Source organism: Schistocerca nitens, chromosome 5, assembly GCF_023898315.1.
Source record: "Schistocerca nitens isolate TAMUIC-IGC-003100 chromosome 5, iqSchNite1.1, whole genome shotgun sequence".
NCBI lineage: Eukaryota > Metazoa > Arthropoda > Insecta > Orthoptera > Acrididae > Schistocerca > Schistocerca nitens.
Window position 1 is genome coordinate 22,702,884 of NC_064618.1, and position 27,837 is coordinate 22,730,720.

Consider the following 27,837-nt stretch of genomic DNA (forward strand, 5'->3'; position numbering starts at 1 on the left):
GAGACGCGTGCTATGTTGGCAATGTGTTTATCGCACACCATATCTTTTACGTATAATCCCTAAAAAATTATCCAGCAGTGGCCTATAAGAGGAATACATTACGCGCAGGGATTACCAGCAGTTTTTTTCCAAATGAGGTGTTTCATTTACCGTCTTGGAAGAGAACGATAAAAAGTTTTAGTAATATCTCTTTCTACAGCTTCTTTCTCCCTCTGAAGCATCAAGCACTTCATTCCTACGCTACCTGATTTGCGATTTGTCAAGGGTGACAATATCGTAGAAGAGAATGTTGTTGGAGCACTAAAGATATATGGAACCAAGAATAATGGACTCGACGTCAAATCTTAACATCAAACAGTATACACCTGATGATATTACACTAAACGGTACAAATAAGGTTTGTTTTTGCAACTAAGTAATGCATTTTTGTAAATAATAAGACTTTGTGTGTAAATCCTGCCGTTAACAGACGTGTGATAAAAAATAATATTAGAATATTTTTATTCATACAGGTTGCTCCGGATGTTTAGCCTATCGATGGGTGACACGGAGGTTACCTTATGAAAACGACATCTGGTGATAACAGACGCCGTCACTAACATGGGCACGGTCATATATCTTCTCATAGCGTCCGCATTACGACCACCGTCTTGTGGACGTATTGATCATGGGTGCATGTGGAAGGAATTTTCATTCGGTTGACTGGAGAGGTGCACAAATCAGTGATTTCCCACTATTGATCAGGAATGATGGACGTCGCTGTCGGCTGGTATTCCACGTCAGGCTTCTTCACGAGTCACCATCTGCAGGTCTGGGTCAGTAGCAAGATTGGATTGTTTGGGGGAAGAGACCAAACAGCGAGGTCATCGGTCTCATCGGATTAGGGAAGGACGGGGAAAGAAGTCGGCCGTGCCCTTTCAAAGGAACCATCCCGGCATTTGCCTGGAGCGATTTAGGGAAATTACGGAAAACCATCAGGATGGCCGGACGTGGGATTGCAGTAGCAAGACAGGCAGAGCATATCGTAATAAATATGGTAGCAATTTTACCATTATCGCGTATGTGCAGATGTTTTTACAGCAGTAGTTGATGCGCTGGTCGCAATTTGAATCACGTTGGGGACAGGTGAGTTGGTCTGTGGAGGACACGCTTACTGACAGTCGGTGCTCGATCCCTAAGGTGGGATTCCTGAACGAATAGAGAGGCAGGTATTGTCACCTATAAGAGTCTATGACGTACGCAACAAGAGTTTCTATTTGCTGCACTGTAGCCATTGCTCAGATTTTTTCGTGAGTGTTGAGAGCGTATACTCTTCAGATTATATCCACATCTATTTGCGAGTCTTATAATGTCGCCGCATGCTAATATTGCGAGAATTACAGGTCGTTATATTCTGCGTGGGAGCCCTGGCGGATCTCGTTCACAGGCAGTGTTCCCGCGGGACTGTATCGCTGAGCCTTACGGCACCGCCACATACTGCAGAGCGCCTGCTGCCCAGCCTGAGTCTTTGGAATTCTATAGATAAATCTAAATTGAGTTAATAGCGGTGACCATACTCGCATTTTAGTGTATGTGTGTGTGTGTGTCTGTGTGTGTGTGCGTGTGTGTGTGTGTGTGTGTGTGTGTGTGTGTGTGTGTGTGTGTGTGTGTTTGTTCAGAGTTTAGCGGCGCTCAGTGGCGCACTTAACAGATATTGAATGAACCAAATGTTATCACACCGTGAGAAGTTGACGTACAGTATGACACTCACTCACGTGTTGACCCACATTATCACTCCATCTAACACGCTTTAAGGCAACGGAGAAGGGGTAAACGGTGCTATAACTGGGACTAAAACATAAGGAAAACAACACAGTAGCTAACAACAGAGAGAAATTTGACTGGCTGACCACATACAAAAACTATGCTGAACCAGTCTGTGAAATACCTAACAGTAAATAAAATTGATAGGAAAATAAGAAATATGAAAGAAGAGCTAAGACAGCAGCAAGGGGAAACGTGACTATCTGAGCTTTTACAAGAAACGTGGTTGACCGAGTCACCCAGTTATGACACTGAGAACATCAGATTAACAGTCACACAAAAGCTTAGAACTATAACCACATTGCCGGCCGGAGTGGCCAAGCGGTTCTAGACGCTACAGTCTAGAGCCGCGCGACCGCTACGGTCGCAGGTTCGAATGCTGCGTCGGGCATGGATGTGTGTGATGTCATTAGGTTTGTTAGGTTTAAGTAGTTCTAAGTTGTAGGGGACTGATGACCTCAGGAATTAAGTCCCGTAGTGCTCAGAGCCACTTTAACCATTTTTATAACCACATTCGTTTGAATGTCACTTAGAATAGAGGACAGATCTGTAGACAAATCTGCCTCTGCCCTCTGGTCTGAAAATAAAACACCGTCCACTAACATATGGCGCACAGTGACCTGTACGCCAGAAGCACCGCAGACTGGTGGCGCACGCGGAGGCGCGTGAGGAGCTTGGCGCGCTGTCGCCTCCCCCTGCCGCCTGCCGCCTGACGCCTCCCGCGACAGCGTTCCGCGAGCAGCACCGGGACTGTCAGCACGTCGGCACACCTCCCCTGCAGCTGCGTCCACAGTCTGTTCGGAATTTTTCCTCCACACCACTATCCCATCACCAAGCAAAGTGCTGGCAACATCCTGACAAATAGGTGTACGTAGGTTTCTGGCCAAGTCATTAGCATCGCAACTGTCACTAGAATTAAACAATACTGTCGACAGAAATAAGCCGTATTCTTATGGAAGACTGTTTCCGGTATTTAGCTTCGGCGGTCCGACTGACCGGGGGAAATCGTGTCCTACTGTCCACTGTGCGACACTTACTCTCGTCAAAAGAGGACCGGTAATTCCGGCGATAATTAACAACGCGACTGTTGGCTGATAAACGATTGTCTGTATATTTAGCAACTGGAAATTGCTGAAGATGTAGTCACCCGATGAAAAATTATTTTTGGTTTCAGCAAGACCATTCCACAATACGGGTCTGCAGCACAGCATACGATTAACTCGGATGAATACTGAGTGTGTGAAAGTAGTCACCGTGATCCTGCTACATCAGGTTAGAGCAGCGTTTCTTCCGGGAGAACGATAAGCCAAATTAAAAAATCACGAAACGTCTTTTGTCTTGCTGGTTTAAAGCTCTGCCGCTGCCGCTGGTAAGCACTGCATCTTATCGGCTTGGCGGCTCTCCTCTTGTGTATAATTGATTTCTCTGTAAATCAATTAAACTGGCAGCTGTCGTATAACCTCCAAAGACAGAAATAACTACGAGAGAGCAAAGTTCGTCACGGCACAGATAGCTGAATCCGTGTTTGTCAACGACGGACGAATCTAATTTCGGTCTTAGCACACGTTGGAAAACTTATCAATTAAGCGTATAATAGCTAGTATAACAATCTTTATTTAGAGACAGTTTAATTGCGAACTCCTCCATTCATGTAATACAGATATCAGCACTGCAGACTTCAAGAAGTAGGACCGAAATTTGTGTTTTCCATTGTCCATTTCCTAGTCAAAGAATTCTTTCTTTGGAGATTGAAATAGTAGCGTAGGATGCTTTTCCTAGTGCAGCTTGTCTCTGACAACCAAGACTATAGAGACACACAAGCCGCTGACTGTGCCGGCCGGAGTGGCCGTGCGGATCTAGGCGTTACAGGTTCGAATCCTGCGTCGGGCATGGGTGTGTGTGATGTCCTTAGGTTAGTTAGGTTTAATTAGTTTTAAGTTCTAGGCGACTGATGACCTCAGAAGTTAAGTCGCATAGTGCTCAGAGCCATTAGAGCTGCTGACTGTGAAAATACTTACGTACTTTACGAATGCTTTATACGCGCCACGTTCTTTTACTAAATAACAGTGCACGAAGAAGTTCATAGTTACGTTGAGAATTCACGCCCGTGATGATAAGCGAAAGAAATTCGCGTTATCGACATCCAGACGTCTGACGAAGACGGGACACAGAGCCTTGCGAAGGAACCAGAGGCTAGTCAGCAAGTCCTGGATTCCAGGACGCGAGGAAAGGTCCAGGTGGCAGCGGAGGACTGCTGGAAGGCGCTGGAAAATGCGCAGGGCCGGTATAGATGCATAGGGCGGAAAAATGGAAACCGTGAGAAAGACTGGAAAAAGCAGTGCATGTAGAAAGGCGGGCGTTGCCGAAGTCGATGATCATATTTGTGAGCGTATGTCTGTGTGTGTGTGTGTGTGTGTGTGTCTGTGTTAGAGAGAGAGAGAGAGAGAGAGAGAGAGAGAGAGAGATGATGCACCTAAGACAGAGACAGGTACGAAAGGGGAAGCAAAGAACGTTCCTGCTGTAGATTTTCTGTGGTTTGATTTCGTCAGTCACTTTAGCAGACATCGGCGAGCCACTGTGCGATCTCCGCCATGCGCGGTGTGTTGGCAGGCGTGGTATACAGTGGCGTTCACATGAGCTGGGGAGCACCAAAACAGGCTAACTACGGCAGCAACGAATAAATATACAATTCATTCAGATGGGATATGTGTTTCACCCTGTTTCACAATTGCCAAGAGAAAGCAGACGTTACACAGTCGAAACTACCTGCTTAAATTTACTTGCATGAAATTGAGCGTGAACTGTTCAGAATTTGCTTCAAGAAACATTCATAAAACGGTGAAGAAATATGAAATTTCTGTTTTAAAATCGGCTATTCAGCACGTTTCAGAGCTTTAGAGACTGTACGTCGCAACGTAGCGAATCTCGTTTCAGGCAATTTGCAGCTGTTGTTTTTGTGGTCTTCAGTCAGAAGACTGCCTTGATGCAGCTCTCCGTGCTACTCTATGCTGTGCGAGCTTCTTCATCTCCCCGTACTTACTGCAACCTACATCCTACTGAATCTGCTTACTGCATTCATGTCTTAGTCTCCCTCTACGGATTTTATGCATCTGTTTCGTAACGTATTTCGATCTGCCCGTTTACTTTTCCCCTAAGAGCGTTAATTGAACGTGATAATATAGTTGTAAAGTAATTTCAATGTAAGGCAATAGTGTTCCATCGCAAACACTTCTAGTATGATAAAAAAATAAGTTAAATATATTTCAATTTTTTCAATTTTAATCTGATAATTATATTTATATATATTGTGTTTCATACTAGAATGTCGTGTTCCCAGTTTGGCACAGCTTTGACACAAGAAAGACGAAAGCGGTCGAAGACGTCCGTCTTCTGGTCGGCTCCTGATCGTTGTCAGAAGGAGGCTAGTTTTCGATTACGCAAAGGCTTCTATTATTTTGAAAAGAACAACCCAGATTTCTTTGAAACTTCCGTTGTAACTGCCTGGCAAATTTCGACTTGTACTTTGATGTCTTTGTACATGTTACCTACTGTGTTCTCACATGCGTCTACCTTCTGCAGAATACCTTCTATCCTTTCATTAACTTTGGTACTTAATTCCGCGATATTTTCTACCGTGATTGTCCTTATTCTTGCCTCTCAGTTGGCATCAATATTACCTAACCGAGTTTTCATTTTACCAGTAACAGAGGTCATATTACCAATGGTGGTATTTATATCAAACCATTTTCCTCTGTCTCCTGTTCCTTTTCCCTTTCTTTTTGTTCCCTTTCTTGTCTATCACGTTGTTTTTGTAATTTATAAGCTTCCCTTTCCAGTTTCTCCTGTTCTCTTTCTTGAAAAAAAGAAAATTCTCATCATTCAACAATCGAATTTTCTCCCGCTTGCTGTGACGATCATTACTGTGACGATACGTCACGCACACTATCATCGTCATGACGGCTTGAAAAATATGAAATTGCATTCGGGAGAAAACGGGACTGTATGGTTGATGAGTAAGGGTTTCTCAGTGAAAATTCTACAGCATAATCGAAACAGCAGACACGCCGCCTCCGGGAACATCATCATGACCTTTTTCTTTGAGTGCGAGGCACCGCTGTTCGTTGACTTTCTGGAATGCCGCGCCACAGTTAAAGTGCAGCCGTGCGTGGACATCTCGCAAACATTAAAGCGCACCATTAGGTCCAAACGTCCAGGAATGCTGATGGACAGCGTCATCTGGTGCTGGATAATGCCGGCCGAGACGTTTCCCAGGTTGTTTCGACTGTTCTGCACAAGTTCCGCTTGGAATCCGTTGCACATCCTCCGTACAGTTCTGGTCTGTCCCCACGGGATATTCATATTTTTGGAGCCCTGAAGAAGACGTTCGTGGGCGTCGGTTTACTCCGGACGAAGCCTGGGTAAGTACAGTCGTGGTTCCGCACGCAGCCGCAAACGTTTCTCCATCGAGGCACTGACAGTGCTGTCCCACAGCGGGATAAACGTGTTAACAGCCGTGGCGACTACCTCTCAAGTAGTAAACACTTCACTCATTTTTTTCATATGTCTCGTTCTCATTTGACTTCCCCTTGTAGTTTATAGTTATAGCGAGCAGTTACATTTCGTTTTTGTGAAGGACTCAGCACACATTCTGAGTGCCGGAGAGCTAGCTGCTCCAGGTATGCCAGGTCATAAGTCCTGTACAAAGTTACACATGTAGTCAAAGATACAGTTTCATGATATTTAGTTTTAAGGGGTTAGGTGGTGGGTTCTTTGGACAGATTACTATAGCTGTAACAAATTTATTGGACACTTAATATTTGTGGCATGAACGCATTGAAACCCCCTGCTGAACCCGCAGGGCAGGATAGGAAGTTGGAATTGTGGAAAGGGGCCAAAATGAGCGGCTGTCAGTTACACTCGAGGACATGTAACTTTATTTATTTGACCAAACATTATAGTACAAATTCTTGAACTTAGTTATGCCCTGAATACGTCACGCTATCTTATGCCTTAAGGGCGCAACCACTTTAATTTTGAAATAAAGGACTAAAAGCCATTCACTCAAAATTCAGGTGCCAAAGAGAACAACAAAGCCTTATCTTAAATTAGGCTCAAGGCCCCAAAAAATCTAATACTTAAAACCAAGGAACTTTAATTTTAAAATGGGTGAAGGCCCATGGCTTAAAACACAACTAAAATAATTTTTAGTAGGCAGAAGGCCCAAGGCTTTTTCTTTAAATAATATATTAATCAGGCTGAAGGCCAAAACAATCTAACTCTTGACAAGCAAGGAATTTTAATTTTAAGGCGGCTGAAGGCCCATGACTTAAAACACCACTAAAAACAATTCAACTTTAAGTCAAAACCATCGGCTATGAGCCATACAAATACACACAACAGAAAATAAGGAAAGGCAGCGCAGCTAACGACTTTCGGAAGTTTTGGTGGTCGGCCAGCACTTGAAATACTAACGATCACTTAGGCGAGACACGCAGTCGGCCCAACCACTCTGGATCCGACGACAACCCAACCAACAGACAGTCAACGCACCCAGCGACAAGGTAACTTGCGCTCCACTCGACCAGCACACAACCGGAAGTTCAATGCAAACGTAAAAGGCATGGACGCCCACAACCAAGCATACATTAAGCTGCCAAACGACACACCGTGCTGGACAGCGAACACGGTGAGGAAACGACACTTCCTGAATTTATGTCAATGGACAGGGCAGGTAACCGGAACGTTAACGGCCACAAGGCACATAATTCCGCTGGTGCACTTCAATTGCAAATAACCAAGTACGGTGGCTAAACCTTCGCCAACTCGAACACACATGTTGTTGCTCGCGGGAATGTCCCAACAGCTAACAACGAGAACCATACGGCAGAATGTGAACAGTCTTGACTTGCTGGTAAATTAAATCCAAACTCAACTCTCGTGTCCAGGGTCGGTGAGCCACGGACCTCGTAGCAATGGGAACAGCCCCACACACTCCGACACTGCTTAAGAGACCGCCAGCGGGCCCGGCCAAACTACGCCCCGCAGAGATTTCCTCGCTGCTCCATGCTAACCGACCGACTCCCACACATCAGCACGGAGACAGCACTAAAATAACTGAGCAGTCGACATCACAAGCTACACACAGTTTCACGAACACTTGCACGAAGGACTAGACAATACTAACGGCAGCGACTGTGCAATAACAAGGACGAATCAGTAGTTGGCACACGCAGGCAACCCATAAGCGATCGCCAGCCAACATACACGTCGTCCGACAAGACGACCGACCGACTACCAACCGAGGTGGTCCGCACTCAAGTGATACGTATCGGCAACTGTCGGGTGAGTCGTGGCTATTCAGACCTCACTGTAGCCGAGCCCCGACTGAACTTCTTCCGCGTCCTAAGTCAAACACTGCCAGGTCCGAACCGCACTGCTAGTACCTTCCAACTCACTGTCAGATCCGAACTAATTCCGAACACATGACAAACGGCAAGTAATAGCAGTCAGCAAAGATAATACGCCAGGGCTTACCACGCGGCCGCTACGGTCGCAGGTTTGAATCCTGCCTCGGGCATGGATGTGTGTGATGTCCTTAGGTTAGTTCCGTTTAAGTAGTTCTAAGTTCTAGGGGACTGGTGACCTCAGATGTTAAGTCCCATACAACTCAGCTCCATTTGAACCATTTGAAGCATTTGGTAAGTGCCGCTGCTGCCGCTCACGGTCAGGCAAGGCGCAACTCAGTGACACCAATAATTGAAATTAACCTAAGGAGGTAGTAATACAGTAAAAACAGGATGTCAAATGAGATATGGAACGAACACCAGCCATGCACAACTGACGCATGCTTCAGTAGTGTGTTATACAGCGAAACTGCATGTTTAGCTCGTATTTATTTATTTATCGTATCCAAGACATCACCTTTTTACAAAAAAAAAAATTATATTACAATGCAAGAGAAGCAGTTATAATACAATAATACATGGTTATAAGGTAAATTAACTACAATAATATAGAAAAGTATGTAACATATAATGATAAGCGCTAAGGATGCGAAACAGAGCGATTTTCATATCCCACGTGAAGCCCAATACACTGCAGCTTGAATAGCCTTGTCATTTGCTTCAAATAGGTCTTGAGTCGAACGCGGGTTGTTTAGTTTCCTGCAGACCAGTAGATGTTGTGGGTGTTGCTGTTCTCCACACTCGCAGGGCTCGTCTCCACTGATGTAGCCCCATTTTTCCAAGTTTGCTCTGCATCTTGATACGCCTGGTCGTAGTCTATTCAGGGCTTTCCAGGTCGTATATGGGAGTTCAGAGCCAGCTGTGGGTTCTTCCTTGGGGCTATTCCCTGGTCTTCCTGGGTCCACATTGTACCACAGCTCTTCTCGTCGTGCTTTAGGCGATAAAAGAGTTGCTTCAGTTGTTCGTAGGAAACTCTTCCTTGATTTAAGTCGGCGAGGTTGAAGATTGTATCCGAACATTGGATGTCTGGGATCTGTCTCCTGTTTATGTTTCTCGATTTCTGCGGCGGTCCTTCTTCTGATGTCTGGCGGGGCTATGCCCATGAGGTGGTACAGCTGCTTTGTGGGAGTTGGGCGGAGGCATCCTGTCACGATGCGTACAGTCTCATTCAATGCTGTATTTACTTGTTCAGCGTGGGTGGAATTTTGCCAAACGGGTGCCGAGTACTCCGCAGTGGAGAAACATAAAGCTAAAGCTGACGTGCGGAGAACTGTAGGTTGCGCTCCCCATCTGCTATTTGTTAGCTTGCGGATGATGTTGTTCCTGGCACTCACTTTCATATAGCTCGTAAGCAGCAATAAGAAAGCATTTTTCTTTAGTTTCGCGAAATTGCGAAATGGAAAGGATAAGATGTTATACGATTAAATCACCGTGTAACTTTTAAAAGGAAAATTACTATATAGAACGAGTCTGTAATGGCTATATCGTAATACAAGAGAAAAACTGCAAGAGCCTTCGACCCGGCTTGTGTCCAGCTCACACCCGCCGCAGACACCTCCATCACGGCTGCAACTCGAGACACTAGGACTACTCACAACGACGGCGTTTCCACCGCAGAACTGGAGCAGCAAAATTTACTTTACGCCACACACTTTTCCTACCGTGGCATTTAGCCGTTGTTGCAGGAAGCAGTGTACGATGTGTGCTTTTACCCGGGGGAGTGGTGGCGGGGGGGATGGGTGGGGGGGATGTCTTAATGGATTAGTATAGTGACCACTAGCCTTGCGGCGAGATGTTACCCATGGTTAAACAGATATTTTACCCATGGTTAAACAGTTATGTTACCCATGGTTAAACAGTTATTTATGAATAAATGTTAGTGCTGAAACTCACTATCCACGCGCCTACGCCACTTCAAAAGTTTCCTCTAATAAAATTATTATTATTATTTTATATAAAAACGTATAGCCCATGCCTTTGTCGATATCCAACGCCTCCCCGTATGTTTGTGCATCACCTCCTCTCTACTCTCTCTGTAATCTTCGCCTCAGACATTTTGCAAAAACATATAGCCTTCGTCCCTCCGAATGTTTAATAGAGTATCGGGTAAAAATTTGAATTAAATCAGCCCTTAACTTTTTTAGATATGTGGTGCTTTAAAATGTTCAAATGTGTGTGAAATCTTATGGGACTTATCTACTAAGGTCATCAGTCCCTAAGCTTACACACTACTTAACCTAAATTATCCTAAGGACAAACACACACACCCATGCCGGAGGGAGGACTCGAACCTCCGCCGGGACCAGCCGCGCAGTCAAGCGCCTAGACCGCTCGGCTAATACCGCGTGGCTGTGGCACTTTACATATCACATATGTATGTATTGGTATACACTACATACATTAAAATGCATAGCCTGTGTGTTAACCTAGGATATGACTTATCACCATTGCAAATTTCATCCAAATCATTCAGCCGGTTCGGCGTGAAGGAGTAAAGACTTGTCCAGACGATGTCTGTTTCCTCGTGCATAATTGCAGATGCACGGGAACGAAATCGCATGCATAAAAATTCGTTGTAAAGAACCACTTAGGGATGCGCGCGCTCGTGTTTACTTGTTGCCTCACTGCTGCACCGTGTGCTGCGGATTCGTTTCTTTGGTCGGCACTTTGAGCTGGGTTTACTGTAACACAAAAGGCGACCGAAAAAGAAGTCACAGACGCGACTGCGGGTAACACAGTATCCAAGCAAAGGGCGTTCTTTACTGCGGGCTGTGCAAAATGACAGTGTGGCTCTGTTTGAAAATTGCACAAGACTTTTTGGTTATGAAACTGAAACACGAATCTCTAGACAAGATACTGTCACGCGAAATGCAATTTCTGTAGAGATACGGCTGACAATAAAACTCCTGGGGATTCATTTACTTGTCTGAGCTGTCTGTTTCGCGTCTCAAAACAAAGCATTTCAATGATTGTTCCTGAAACTGCAAAACACATAAGGGGTATTATTATTGATTATGAAAAGTTAAGTTACCTTTCATTAATTTTTTTTGTTTTATAATGATACTGTTTGCACAACATCTATGTTACACACACACTTACAGAGTTTAGTTGAACAGACGAGATGAATGAGACTGCTCCTGGAGATTTGATGGTTTGCCAATTGCTTTGTCAAGGGCGCTATGACACTGAGACTTGATCTACCTTGCTGTAAATTTTTCTGCATCGAAACAATGCAGTGGATGTTGATTTACTGAAATGAAAATTAGATTTGAAAGTGTTGGAATTTGCAAATGATAGAGTCTGAGCGGTTAGTGTTAGATTCATACTAAATACGCGTTCACATTTAGATGTAGCCTTCATAGAAGTTGAGGATTTCCTTTAAAGATTCGAAAAGTCTTAGCTAATGACGCACACATGCTTTCACTTAATTTAAACTCCACCTTCTCATATTAACGAGGAATTGACATGTCGCCATAAAACAGACGTTCATAATCGTCTGTAGGCCATGTTTTTGAATTTAATATGGCTGCCTCCAAAAAGAAATCAAAGTCTTCAAAGCTGTTTTTTATACTATTTACCAAAGACTGAAAAAGTTATTTCTAAATGTCTGAAATTTGTTACATTGATGACAATATGGTTCTTTAATTAAGACTCTTTTGAATGTGCGCTTTTCCTTCATATCTTGTGCTGCTATCCTGCTTCGAAGTCATTTTTTTCAATGTTTCAAGAGTTTTTACAACCCCGTGAATTTCTGTTTTGCATAAAGTCGCAAAACTTCTAGGAACTCATAAAAGATAACTAATCCATTATAAGCACTCACTTTGTGAGACGTTCTAGCGAACCTTCAAATTTACATCTCTTGAGTTGATCGGGAACCATTATGACTCAGGTTTTAAAAAAGACTGACAAGAGAATTGTACCTTTCAAGAAGAGCTCGAATAGCCTTAAATGAGGAAGCAACCAAAAGTACGTGAGAAACAGCTGTAAGGATAATTCTTGTGGAACGCCCTGTAGTAGTCTCTTGTTTTTTGCGATTTCGAGGAAACACAGTATACAAGGAATCTAAATTTAAAAAATCTGTATATGGCATGCATCTGCTACATCATTCATAACATCATGGACAGCTACTTCCATTTTGTGATTCATACAGTGTACGACAGTTAAATCCTTGCGTAAATGATTACGCAGTTTGGCGGCTGCGTCTTTGCATGTGCAAGCATTGTTGGTGCACCAGCTGTCGCGGTGGCTAAAAGATGGTTTTTTAGTACATAATATTTAATGTCATACTTTTCAAGAGCTGCTATGAGTGCACTGAAAATAAGTTCTTCTGTTCCACTTTCTATTTCAACGATACCGATAAAATAATTTCAAAAAGCCCTCGACGTCGTTGTTTTTGGCGGGTGCACGGGCGCTCAGCACACGCTAAAACGAAGGAGAAATAGTGAAAAGTGCTACTCACGGGTTAAAAGAAGATTGCAAAACGACAGGTGAATTTAAACAATGGGGCAGAATATGTGACCGGCTGACCACTCACAGAAAACATGGGTGAGTCAGTCATCCAGTTAACAAATTAGGAACATGTCCCTAAATGATTTGGAAACAAGTTGGACAGGTCACGAGACCCTAAATCTCTAACCACATTCTATTCAAAGCGACTTAAAATAGACGGCAGATCTGCCGATAAATCTGCCGCTGCCCTGTAGTTTGAAAATAAAACACGTTCTAGTAACATGTGGCCTACAGTGATCTGTACGCAAGCAAATCCCTCAAAGGACAAACGTGTGTACATTATTAAACAGGTTTTATTGGAAATTGTTGTACTTTCGTCCATCATGATAATAAAGTTGGAACCCGATTCTATAAGGAAGTGAGCAAGATTTTTTCATTTCTTGTCCTACAAATATAACGATATTTCTGCATACACGGTCAGAATGAAGCATATTACCTACTGATAAACCGTCAAACTTTTGTATTTCGATTACTGCAGGATATGATTTGAATGGTAATTTCTGTTTAACTGTGACGTATGCAAATCTGAAGAACGAAGCCGTTGTGATCACTTTTCTTGATGTTGCTTTCCCCGCAGATTTTCACTTGCACTCACGAAAGTGCCACTGAGGATACGTGAGTGGCGCGAAGACTTCTTACGAAGTAGAACCCAGTACGACGGCAGGTGTTCTTCATATACAAGAGTATCGTCAGGATTGCCTTGTGGAAGTGTTGTAGGACCGCTCTTATATTCTGTGCTCATAAAATCCCAGCCTGGTCGGATTAAAGGAAGGCTTCGAAGTAGTTCAGAAGCGGGCTGCTAGATTGCTTTCCAGTAGGGTCAACCAACACGTCACTATTACGGAGGTGGGAATCCGTGAAGGGAAGATGGTTCAAATGGCTCTGAGCACTATGGGACTTAACAGCTGTGGTCATCAGTCCCCTAGAACTTAGAACTACTTAAACCTAACTAACCTAAGGACATCATACACATCCATGCCCGAGGCAGGATTCGAACCTGCGACCGTAGCAGTCGCGCGGTTCCGGACTGCGCGCCTAGAACCGCGAGACCACCGCGGCCGGCGTGAAGGGAAGACTACGTTCTTTTCGCGGAACAGTAACGCGAACATTTAGTGGTGCAGCACTTGAAAGTGACTGCAGAACGGTTTTACTACCTCCGACGTACATTTTACGTAGGGACTAAAGTGATAAGATACGAGAAATCATGGCCCGGACAGACGGACGTAGACAGTCAGTTTGCGTCACTGTTTTTGCCAATGCAAGAAGAAAGCAAATGACTAGTAGTGGTGCAAGATACTCTCCGCGGTACAACGTACGGTGGGTTCTGGAGTATGTATATAGAGCTATGTATGTAGGTGAGTAGTAGGATAAACAAAATTAGAAACCTCCTTTTATCGAATATGCCGTCTGATTACCTTATTGAATAAGAGAGACCAAAGAGCAGGGTAACCGTTGTAGAAACTGGTCACTGTATCCTTACTTAACGCACGGGCAGTCTGGTGTGGACGACGCAAAAACTTGCAGGGTAGAGCCCACAGTCGCAGGATACAATGTGATACAGTGGCTAGAAGCGCCTGCTGAAGGCGCGCTATTCAACAGGCAATACAGCGGTGTGCATTTGGCTGCGAAGGCTGCGAGGGGCAAGTGCGAGCGGCAGAGAGGGAAGCGCAGGCGGGCTGGCCTTTGTCGGCAGACAATGGGCGCCGGGCGAATTGCTTCCCCTTCCCCCTCCCTTATCCTGCCACCTCTGCTGGAAGCTCACTGCCCTGTCTTTCCCTCCCACGCGCCTCCTGTACCGTACTTCTACCTCTGACCCTTCTGCGCTCACAAACAAAGGCTCTTCCCACTTGCAGGCAGACAAACTTCGTTCCGATACCTGACTCCTGTGCGGTACCTATGAAATGAAAGAACAGAGCAAAAACACACGAAGCGTGTGCTCTCAATTACACTTCACTGCATGTATGTAAATTTATGCCAAAGGCACCCCACACGTGCGTGGACTCCACCTCGTGACTCTCTGCCCTGTGCCAGATTGCACCTGCTTCTTTCTGCGTCTCTGTCTATTCCTTCTCTCCATTTTAAGTACAGGGAGAGAGATGTTTCTGTCTATTCAGTACGAATTCTAGTAGAGAGAGAGACAGATATTATCTTCAATGCTGTTGCCCATGTTACAGCAGTTACACAAAGATATGGAAACACCAAAAAGAAAGCACGTTGCCATAGGTAATACGGTGTACGAAACGACAGGATTGATAAATATAGGTCCTGTACGGTTTTGAACAATCTTATCATTCTCTCTGCAATGTAGTTGTTGCAAGTACAAGCAAGGACTGTGGAGGTACATAGCTATGACGCGCCCTTCTCTCCAAAGCAGACCACGATGGCTGAGTGATAGTGAGATGTGGTGCACAAGGACGATGTGACAGTCCGTGTTCGTGCCTTGGACAGAGCACGACTTGCGAACAGGGGGGTAACAAATATTTTACCGTGGGATGGCTCTGATAGGCCAAATTGGCCCATTAATCCTTGACAGTAATGCGAGCCTACAGCATACCAAGATATGTCTGCCCAAACTATCGTCCAACAGCCGCCATTTTTCAGTGTTGGGACGTAAACTCCGCCAGAAGTTCGAAAGAGTGTGAAACAACATATAACCGACCAAATGTGTTTCTCCTGTGGCTCCGTGGACCAGGTTTCACGATTTCGGCACCAAGTTTACCCGCGTCCTGCATTCGCGCTACTGATGAGTGCTTTTGCAATCTCCCCTCGCTCTGCAGTTTCCTGCTTATGCCGTTCCTTTCGTGTTGTTTTGCTGCTCACAGGGTCCGTGTGCGCGACATTCAGTTCCATAGCAGTTGTCCTCCTCTTCTTCGCTAGAATCCTCTACAATGACCTTCTGGAAAACCGCTTAGTATACACTTTCACCCACCTGGTGAGTTATCGGATAATGTTTCTCGGCTTACCGAGAATGCAGAATACATCTTGGGCACGGCGTCTCTTGGAACACCAAACACATGAGCTATCTCGGTCACGGAAGCACCAACATTTTGCCCACGTTCGGAGTCCCTTAGCTGCGACACGGCGCTCTCACAACTAAGAGAACACTGTTCGGACCACGACGTAGTGAAGAAGTTCCGCAGACGCCGTTCGTGGTCACGTATAACAGCATAACATGCAGACTTGACGAGCATTTGTATTTTTCGTCTAGCACAGATTTCTCGCAGTGTTTACACATTTTTGTCCAAACCCTGTACATTCTTCTGCACGAAAAGTTGGCGGGAACTGAGAAAATACCCTGTGAGCTAAATATGAACAATCACTTTCAGCTACCCAAACCAATAATCATTTAGCGTACTGGCGGTACTAGTCTCACGTCAGTGTGCTACGATCAAGGACATAATTACACGCAGCAACCGCTCACAATGTATGTGGATTATTCGTCTTATTCCGTTCATTCATTACCGACTCACTCCCAGCCAGCAATGTTCATTTTCAAGTATTGTGAAACACAATAGGCTTACGTACTATTGTGACAAAGACTGATATTCACTAGATTATCAAAGGCTTTTCTCCTAGTTTCGATAGTCTCCGTCAGATTCAGATCGTACGCTCCCCGTATGTAAGTTATGCGTACACTGAGGTGCCAAAGTCACGTGACACCGCCTAACATCGCGCCGGATCTACTTTTACCCGCCAACGTGGCGTGCGCTCAGTGAGTCAGTAGGAGTCCCTACTGAGCCATGCTGCTTCTATACCAGTCCGTAATTGCGGAAGTGTTGCGGTGCAGGGTTTCTGACCTCCCGATTATGTCCCATAAATGTTCGATCGGATCCATGTTGGCCGATTTCGGTGCCCGAATCATTGGCTCGAAATGTCCATATTTTCAGTCAAACAATCGCGAGCAACTGTGGCCCGGTGAAATGTCGCATTGTCATTCTTAAAAATTCCATCTGCATATGGCCTCCAAGTAACCGAGAATAACCATTTACAGTCAATGATCGATTCAGTTGGACGTTAGGATCCTGTCCATTCCATGTAAACACAGCCTTCACCATTATGGAGCCAGCATCAGCTGTTACAGTGCCTCGTTGGCAACTTGGTTCAGTGACTTCGTGTGGTGTGCACCACATTCGAACCGTACTGTCAGCCCTTACTAACTGAGATCGGGACGCACGTGACCAGGCCACGGCTGTCCAGTTCTGCAGGATGGCGCTGCAGGCGACGTTCTGCTGTTAGCAGAGGCACACCCGTCAGCCGTCTGCCGCCGCCACTGACGCCAACTGTTGCCGCGCTGTCCTAACCAATACGACCGTCGTCCGTCCCACATTGATCTCTGCGGTTATTTCACGCAAGCGCTTGTCTATTAGCACTGACAACTCTACGCAAATGCTGCTGATAACGATCGGCCACAGCGTTGTCAGTGGTGGGAGGTAATACCTGAAATTCGTTATTCTAAGCACACTCTTGACGCTGTGGATCTCGGAACATTCAATAACCTGGCGATTTGCGAAACGGAATGTCGCACGCGTCTAGTTCCCACTACCATTCCGTGATCAAAGTCCGTCAACCCCGTCGTGCGTCCATAATGACGCTGGAAAGCTTTCTACATGCATCACCTAAGTGGAAATGACAGCTTCGCCAGTTCACTTGGCGCTTACACTGTCTGCACGCAGTACTGCCGCCGTCCCTGTATGTGCGTAACGATATCCCACGACTTTCGTCACCACAGTGCAGTGTACGTCCCGACGAAAGATGGTCAGTGTATTGCTGGCCCCGTGGCTGCTACTATGGGTGAACACCACTCCTAGCTTTGGTTTGTTGGCCGTTATCATACAATTTTCAAGTTACGCTTCACTTTTCTCCATTTACTTCTCAAGAATATTGTGTAGATATATGACATTTCAGCGCAGTTGTTATCCTTGTAGGAGATAAGGAGGTTACAGTCGAAAAACATCGCAACATGAACATTAGATGGCAGCCGGAATAACTTTAGCTGCTCTCTAGTAGTTTTGGCAACCGGAGATGTCACGGAATTGCGTGACGTACGTTTCCACATTGTATTTCATTATTAGATATAGAGCACCAGCATCGCGAGGTGATTATGGAAGCAAGACCAGCTCGACCTTGGAAAGGAACCATACGTCACTCCTACTTAGCTTTCAAGGCTGACTGCGGAAATCCTAAATGACAATGGTCGGACGTTTGTCCTCGCGAATGCGAAACCAGTGTCTTGCCTCTAATTGCAATGCAAAAAAGGTCGGTAGAGAAAGAGAATTACGGAACGGAGCAGTGTGCTCTCGAGACGAACCCCACGCGCACTGTCGGCGGTAGGCGGCAGGACCTGCACTCGTTTTGCTAGCACTGTAGTCGCAGTTGGCTGTTTCCTTCCTCTCCTGTCACTACTTGTAGGCTTCTCGAACAGATATTTTGAAGGTTAAAGATAACTCTGTCAATAATTTGTTGAAACAATGGTTCTCACTGGTTCCAGTGTTCAGCTTTCAGCTGCTTTGGGCGGCCTTAACGGAGTGGTAACAGCACGTACAGGAAAACAAGGCCCGGTCTAATATGTTGTCGCCGTCTCCCACGATAGAGAATTGTGGGTACCAGCGAAAACGCGACTAAGCGTACGCAGTTATGCTCGCTGCTCTGCAAAACGACAGTTCACTCCTAGTTGAAGCTCTGTATCGTATACAGTATCAGAATGCATTTAAAAATGTCATTGTACTCCGCCTAAAATTTTTTACGTTGTTAACGTTAACTGTCGGAAAATATTCCCGTCACATGACCATCTTGTAGAAGACAGTTCAGGGAAGATGAAACTCTCTTTGTCACTACTATTTACACTGCTGTCTATAACGTAAGGAAAATATGGATAAAGTAACGTAACGCATTAACTACTCTGTGGATGTGAATGGAAGTCAGGCAGCATGTCGGCAGAGGCTCCCAGACGTGACACGACCTGAGGTCAGCGCGACTACGGTGCCGAGTGGGGCTGGCCCCGAAGCGCGAAGCACTTCTAGGAATGGGAAAGGACAGTGTGTGTCGATCAGCGAGCAGTTACAGTGCACTGTGCTGGTGTTATTCATTACAACATGGTGCGGAGACAACATTTGGATGACTTCACATTAGGAAGAATCATTGACAAATAGTAAGGAGTACAAAGTGAGACTAATTTAGCCTAGGAGTTTGATTTTGCTCTCAGAATTTTTCTCGTTTATGGGGAGGGTTTCGAACCACCGACACAGCAGTCCAGAGGAGATGATCGACGCAGGACAGGTACAGCAGGTAAAAAGGGCTCACGTCAAACACGGGGTGCAACATTGCCTTAGAGAATGTTTGTGACCGTCTTGGTGTAGGGGGCATTGTGTTCCATGGGCGTACTGACCTCCAAATGGTACACACACGGGTCAGAGTTAATTACCACACTGTACTCCTTCCCGATGTACAGGGTGGTCCATTGATCGTGACCGGGCCAAATATCTCACGAAATAAGCGTCAAACGAAAAAACTACAAAGAACGAAACTTGTCTAGCTTGAAGGGGGAAACCAGATGGCGCTATGGTTGGCCCGCTAGATGGCGCTGCCATAGGTCAAACGGATATCAACTGCGTTTTTTTTTTAATAGGAACCCCCATTTTGTATTACATATTCGTGTAGTACGTAAAGAAATATGAATGTTTTAGTTGGACCACTTTTTTCGCTTTGTGATAGATGGCGCTGTAGTAGTCACAAACATATGGCTCACAATTTCAGACGAACAGTTGGTAACAGGTAGGTTTTTTAAATTAAAATACAGAACGTAGGTACGTTTGAACATTTTATTTCGGTTGTTCCAATGTGATACATGTACCTTTGTGAACTTATCATTTCTGAAAACGCATGCTGTTACAGCGTGATTACCTGTAAATACCACATTAATTCAATAAATGCTCAAAATGATGTCCGTCAACATCAGTGCATTTGGCAATAGGTGTAACGACATTCCTGTCAAGAGCGAGTACTTCGCCTTCTGTAATGTTGGCACATGCATTGACAATGCGCTGACGCATGTAGTCAGGCGTTGTCGGTGGATCACGATAGCAAATATCCTTCAACTTTCTCCACAGAAAGAAATCGGAGGACGTCAGATCCGGTGAACGTGTGGGCCATGGTATGGTGCTTCGACGACCAATCCACCTGTCATGAAATATGCTATTAAATACCGCTTCAACCGCACGCGAGCTATGTGCCGGACATCCATCACGTTGGAAGTAAATCGCCACTCTGTCATGCAGTGAAGCAGCTTGTAGTAACATTGGTACAACATTATGCAGGAAATCAGCATACATTGCACCATTTAGATTGCCATCGATAAAATGGGGGCCAATTATCCTTCCTCCAAGCAGGTCGCTGATGTTCCACTTGTCGCAGGCATCGTGGATTTTCCGTTGCCCATTAGTGCATATTATGCCGGTTTACGTTACCGCTGTTGGTAAATGACGCTTTGTCGCAAAATAGACCGCTTGTAAAAAATCTGTCATCGTCCCGTAATTTCTCTTGTGGCCAGTGGCAGAACTGTACACGACGTTCAAAGTCGTCGCCATTCAATTCCTGGTGCATAGAAATATGGTACGGGTGGAATCGATGTTGATGTGACATTCTCAACAGCGACGTTTTAGAGATTCCCGATTCTCGCGCAATTTGTCTGCTACTGATGTGCGGATTAGCCGCGACAGCAGCTAAAACACCTACTTGGGCATCATCATTTGTTTCAGGTCGTGGTTGACGTTTCATATGTGGCTCAGCACTTCCTGTTTCCTTAAATAACGTAACAATCCGGCGAACGGTCCGGACACATGGATGATGTCGTCCATGATACCGAGCATCATACATAGCACACGCCCGTTGGGCATTTTGATCACAATAGCCACACATCAACACGATATGGACCTTTTCCGCAAATGGTAAACGGTCCATTTTAACAGGGGTAATGTATCACGATGCAAACACCGTCCGCACTGGCGCAAAGTTGCGTGATACCACGTACTTATACGTTTGCGACCTATTACAGCGCCATCTATCACAAAGCGAAAAAAGTGGTCCAACTAAAACATTCATATTTCTTTACGTACTACACGAATAAGTAATAAAAATGGGGTTCCTTTTTTTAAAAAAAACGCAGTTGATATCCGTTTGACTTATGACAGCGCCATCTAGCGGGCCAACCATAGCGCCATCTGGTTTCCCCCTAGGTAGACGAGTGTCGTTCTTTGTAGTTTTTTCAGTTGATGCTTATTTCGTGAGATATTTGGCCCGGTAACTATCAATGGGCCACCCCGTATATCTTTCCAGGGTTGCATTCGATCCCGAGTTGATTATTATGAAGTAAAATGCGCGACTGCATCGAAAAATGCAGGTGGGGAGTTCTTCGAACAAGAGGACATTCGGTGAGTGGCTTGACCTTCCCATTCCCCATATTTAAATGCCATCGAGCACGAGTGGGATGCATTGGGGGACGTATTGTGGCACGACCACGTGCACCAACGGCCAACCAGCAGTTACGAACCGCACAGGTGTAGGAATGGAACGCCCTACCACGAGAACTCCTTACGAAGCTTGTGGCCAGTGTGACATCGTGTTGCAGAACATGCGCTCCGTGCTTGGTGTTCCCTCTCCACGTTCCACTTTTTGTAATGTGCTGTGTACAATCGTAAATCTCATAAATCGTACTGACTTCAGCGTAAATATTGTCCTTGAACAAAAGCTTTGTTTCTTTTGGTCTCATTGCGTATTTCTTTTGTTTATCTCCTGTACTACATTGTAGCAGTTCTTTCTATGTACGATCCGAGTTTCGATGAGCCATGTTACTTGGTTGTGAGACATCATGCGAAACTTACTGTCGTCCTTAACTTTTGGACATCAGTCTACATTCTTCTATGCTAAGGACCAATTTATTTCTCATCCTCGCTAGTTCAGATATTTTGGATTCAGGTACTGTGTGAATACTGCTTACCACAGATGAAGTGAGTCACAAAATTGTTAGTGACGCGCAATACATGAAACGATGGGATAACTTTGAGGGGAGAAGCGGTATATCCTTCATATTTGTATGTGCTGACGGACTATAAATCCTTGAAAGTAAAAAACAAAAGATTCCTGTCTTTCCATTTGCTATATTGACCCACTCATGGATTTTCCCGTTTTATCGAACTCTGACCGTATATTAAAGAAAAACAGTTAGCATATTTGTGCACTGTAAGATAAGAAGCAGTTTTCGCTACAATTGTTATGCACTGAGTTGCTAACACGGATTTTTGAACATCAGGTTGCAATAGATAGCCTAATGTATGGGATATGTGCTAGTGTGGTAGCTTCTCTTAACTTATTTTACATTTACATGGTAGACCTCCACTAAATTTCTGGCCTTTTCAACAGGTAGTTTACTGTAATCTTTTGCAGCAGATAACAGAACTAAATACTGCAGCCTGGCCTATTTGTATTATTAACAATAAATATTAAATAGGGAATGTAGTGACACATGAATGTAAGAAATCTAACGTTCTCGAAGGAACATGTGTATGACATTCAGTTACAATGACGAGGAACAGTGCCTTTTGTAGTTAAAATTAGCGTCCTTTAAGAACCTGAAAAAAATAACTCACACTTGAACTTGAATAAGGAGTACAGTTCTTGCTGTGAAATCTTGATAATGATTTCTTCCTCATCGTTTCGTCCTCCACAAATTAAGGCCAGGAGTGTTTGGGCCTCCATCGTAATTTCTTTTGTAAGACGGTACAGAGCAACAAAACGGCATTTTCGTAGTGAAAACGCTATAGGTTTATCGCATACATACAATTCGTCCACCTTTGTGCACACAAAGTAACGAAAAACAATCCGCATTCAGTCACGTATTATTTACGCTCGCGAACGAGCTCGACTGCGAGAAACAGCGTGCAAAGCGAGTGATCCCCTGCTGCCTACGTACGACACTACGGACTACGCACACAGACTTTCCTTTGCTTAGGAGGTGGCGCCTCCGCGTTCCGTCACGGCCACCTGCTCCAGAGTGTTTGGCGCGGCGCTACCGCCATCGCCGCTGAGCGGGCGTTGACCTTTCACCTTTCTCCACACGATTGTCTGCGAGCCGATGCAACCTCCCGTTGGCGATGCAGGCAGTGAGCAAACACTTGCTGCAAGAACAGTTGCCGTCGTGTGCAGGAGCGCGGCGAAGCCTCGCTGTTCTCCGCTGACGCCCACCACAGTGCCGTGGTACCTGCCCAGCCGCTCCTCTCTGCCACTCATTACGTCCTTCAGCCAGCATTTGTCTTCGGTGCGCAGCATTGCTTACTCAGTCGATACACCCGTTCTTCAGCGCCATCTTGAGACGCCATATTTCAGGTATTTCTAATCTTTTCATTTCTCTCTCCCCCGTTTGGCCACATTTTTCACCCACAAAGGGCACAGATTTTCACGGACTTTTTCAGATCCCGGCGTTTATATTTTCGGGTGCCAGAAGGTGTTTCCTTTTACAGAGGTTCTTTCGCCTTGTACAATTCTTGGTGCTATATATTTCTAGCATCTTGCTCCTTTACCTATAAAAGGAAAATTGGTCCACATCTTCAAAAGTGCCTGGTGTAACAACGGGACCACGAGACTTGTTAATCGCGGTTTTGGTGGGTGTTATACAGGGTGTTACAAAAAGGTACGGCCAAACTTTCAGGAAACATTCCTCACACACAAATAAAGAAAGGATGTTATGTGGACATGTGTCCAGAAACGCTTAATTTCCATGTTAGAGCTCATTTTCGTTTCGTCAGTATGAACTGTACTTCCTCGATTCACCGCCAGTTGGCCCAATTGAAGGAAGGTAATGTTGACTTCGGTGCTTGTGTTGACATGCGACTCATTGCTCTACAGTACTAGCATCAACAGGTTAGTGTTCATCACGAACGTGGTTTTGCAGTCAGTGCGATGTTTACAAATGCGGAGTTGGCAGATGCCCATTTGATGTATGGATTAGCACGGGGCAATAGCCGAGGCGCGGTACGTTTGTATCGAGACAGATTTCCAGAACGAAGGTGTCCCGACAGAAAGACGTTCGAAGCAATTGATCGGCGTCTTAGGGAGCACGGAACATTACAGCCTATGACTCGCGACTGGGGAAGACGTAGAACGACGAGGACACCTGCAATGGACGAGGCAATTCTTCGTGCAGTTGACGATAACCCTAATGTCAGCGTCAGAGAAGTTGCTTCTGTACGAGGTAACGTTGACCACGTCACTGTATGGAGAGTGCTACGGGAGAACCAGTTGTTTCCGCACCATGTACAGCGTGTGCAGGCACTACCAGCAGCTGATTGGCCTCCACGGGTACACTTCTGCGAATGGTTCATCCAACAATGTGTCAATCCTCATTTCAGTGCAAACGTTCTCTTTACGGATGAGGCTTCATTCCAACTTGATGAAATTGTAAATTTTCACAATGAACATGTGTGGGCTGACGAGAATCCGCACGCAATTGTGCAATCACGTCATCAACACAGATTTTCTGTTAACGTTTGAGTAGGCATTGTTGGTGATGTCTCGATTGGGCCCCATGTTCTTCCACCTACGCTCAATGGAGCACGTTATCATGATTTCATACGGGATACTCTACCTGTGCTGCTAGAACATGTGCCTTTACAAGTACGACACAACATGTGGTTCATGCACGATGGAGCTTCTGCACATTTTAGTCGAAGTGTTCGTACGCTTTTCAACAACAGATTCGGTGACCGATGGATTGGTAGAGGCGGACCAGTTCCGTGGCCTCCACGCTCTCCTCACCTCAACCCTCTGGACTTTCATTTATGGGGGCATTTGAAAGCTCTTGTCTACGCAACCCCGGTACCAAATGTAGAGATTCTTCGTGCTCGTGTTGTGGACGGCTGTGACACAATACGCCATTCTCCAGGTCTCCATCAGCGCATCAGGAATTCCATGCGACAGAGGGTGGATGCATGTATCCTCGCTAACGGAGGACATTTTGAACATTTCCTGTAACAAAGTGTTTGAAGTCACGCTGGTACGTTCTGTTGCTGTGTGTTTCCATTCCATGATTAATGTGATTTGAAGAGAAGTAACAAAATGAGCTGTAACATGGAAAGTAAGCGTTTCCGGACACGTGTCCACATAACATATTTTCTTTCTTTGTGTGTGAGGAATATTTCCTGAAAGTTTGGCGGTACCTTTTTGTAACACCCTGTATATGCAGCAGAGGGTCCTGTCCTGAGGACTAGCTAGTTTCTGAGGAAACCGATCTTGAAGTTCTATGCGCAGCTCCTGTACCCCTAACGTTGGCCATGTTTGGACCAAGTGAGCGTAACGCAGCGGCTGAGAGTCGCGGTTATTACAATGGTAATACGGCTGTATGCTCCGTGCTTTCTATTTAACTGCAGAAAGTTAAAAGAAACAAGATTAGCCATTCCTTTACAGCACGGTATAATACACCTGCGTCAGGAGAGATATACAGTACTTCTTTTATGTGCAAGAACCATCTGGGGAATTTGGTCAGAGTGTTCAAAAAAAACAATTCATAGCGTCCCTAAAAGAAAAGACAGAATATGTCTCACTGAATCCCAGCGGGTAATTTATTTACAGTTTTCATTGTTTTCTTTCTTCTTGTGAGAAACATGTCGTGCAAAGTGAAATCTTTCATAATTTTGTAACTGCAGCGCCGGCGGTTAACGGAGCATCGCTGGTGGACGACAATTAGCCGCCATTACGCAACAAATTCAACTTTACTCAAATACTGTTTTTCGTCTTTTTCAGTAACAGCAGGTAACTATTTTAAATTATTTCACTTAAATTTTACTAAATTAAAATGTTTTTTAGGTTTTTCAGTGTTCACAGTTTTTCATATCCGATATACAAAAATGGTTCAGATGGCTCTAAGCACTATGGGACTTAACATCTGAGGTCATCGGTCCCCTAGACTTAGAACTACATACACCTAACACATATCCATGCCTGAGGCAGGATTCGAACCTGCGACCTTAGCGGTCGCGCGGTTCCAGACTGAAGCGCCTAGAACCGCTCGGCCCTACCGACCGGCTAGTCAAGAACATTAGTAAAGATAGTACTTAAAAAATATTCATTTTTACAATTTTTATTTCGCTCTTGTCCTATGGAATCCAGGCCACAACAGGAAGTTGTTTTTCGCAGATATAAGGGAGATTGTAGACAGATTAATATGAAACAGGCCTGTACAGCGAGACAAAATAACTATACACACACACACACACACACGCACACACACACATGTATATATATATATATATATATATATATATATATATATATATATGTGTGTGTGTGTGTGTGTGTGTGTGTGTGTGTGTGTGTGTGTGTGTGTGTGTGTGTGTATGCATATTCCATATACTAATTCAGATGAAGCTTTTCTTCATTCTAAACCTGAGATATGGTGAGAAAAGACCCACACTGAAACAGGAAGAAAAACTGTTCCACCCTAAGATGATGGATAGGATGCACTGTAAGTGGAAATTTAAAGCTGAACTCGAATATACAGAAATATAAGGACAGGACCTAAGCGCATGAGCTCTTGTTTTCGTGTCATTTTTAAATCGATAGTACAGCTGATTATACATGGTGTACAGCAAATATTTGCAAAATTTTGCACTTAAGGTAATTATTAACGAAAGAGAGAGTCATTGAGCGAAAGCAAGGGGCATTTAATAATTGTAAACCAATCAAGGTCAACTATACGGAATATTTCAAACTGTTAACGGTGTATCTCACTTTATGCTACTCTCTTTAATGTGATAATGTTTATGTATGTCACTTCAATTCGTGTGAAGATATATACTGTGACTATGGATAAGATATGATAAAATTTGGATGTAGAATGCATTCGGGACATATTTCATATTTAGTGTCACATGAAAAATGTGCCTGAGTTATGTGATGCCGAAGGTGATAGTGTAGTAACTGCTACAGCAAATACAGTGCAGGGGGGAAAGTGTTGACTGCCAAACAGAACCCATCTTACCGACCGCTAGACAGAGCATAGAAGGAGTGGTTCAGACAGGACATACTCCAATGGATTGTAGGCGGAGAGCAGATAGAACAATAATGGCAGTCATATGTTCGCCACTGCCAGACACTACTGCCGGATATTACAAAACTTGGAGAACGAAACAGAAGAAGAAACAGACAGTAACAAAGCAAAGTAGCCAAAGGTGATAAAGAAAGCGACAGGCAATTAGGACTGTGCCGGTGTAAGCTGTTGCCAGCACACCCGTCGGCAAACATGTAGCTTGAAGATCGATACTAGGTGCTGGATCAAGGGCGCCCATTAGGAGACAGGCAAGAGACAGAGTCACAAGCAACATGCAGCAATGCCCTCTCCATACAAAGTATTTAGGCCGCCGCCACAGACCAGAGGGTCTGAGACACTAGCTCAGTCACTAACTGATTCACTAGCTAACTCACTGACTCATTCTAGTTTGGCGTCTGTCATTAATTCGCAGAGTGGGCTTAGGCAACGACAGTACACATAGGGACGAGATTATGTAACAGCAAGAGAGTAGAGAACACAAGTGGCGTCAGTGCATTTATTAGTGCAGGTTGCCTACATCAGGGACAGCTATGCACTCAGGGGCAAACCTATTGTTCTGCTTTGATTGACAGGTCCTTAATCTGTTGTTCTGCTAACAGGATCCTTCTGTTTGATTGACAGGCAGTTAAATTATTGTTCCCATACCCCCCAATCCCCTCCCCTGCTACTACAGGTACACTTTGAGTTATTGGAATAACCCCTCTCACACTTTTCAATTTCATTTACTGCTTAATTCAATTGATCAATTAATTGACCTCTCCCCTTCTGGTAAACCCCCTCTTCACCCACCCTTCCTCCTGGAAATTGGCGGGAATTCGATTGTAGTGTATGGAATATTGTTTAAGCAATTTAGACAATATGTGGAATAATGTTTATTTGAACAATTTAGTGGATTCAAGGCAGTGTATGGAAATATGAAAATTGATGTAGAGGATCTCATAACAGAAAATTCAAGGGTATACTGTT

The 27,837-nt window shown here is 44.7% G+C and overlaps 1 protein-coding gene across 1 annotated transcript in view; it reads right to left on the bottom strand.

Moving 5' to 3' along the window:
- Window positions 1-23,096, bottom strand: part of LOC126259506 (glucose dehydrogenase [FAD, quinone]-like) — a 175,311-nt gene extending 152,215 nt beyond the window's left edge. Inside the window, exon 1 of the mRNA XM_049956355.1 lies at window positions 22,841-23,096. Within this exon, the coding sequence (XP_049812312.1) occupies window positions 22,841-23,096 (256 nt within the window). The remainder of the gene's footprint in view (window positions 1-22,840) is intronic.
- Between the last annotated feature and the right edge of the window lie 4,741 nt (window positions 23,097-27,837).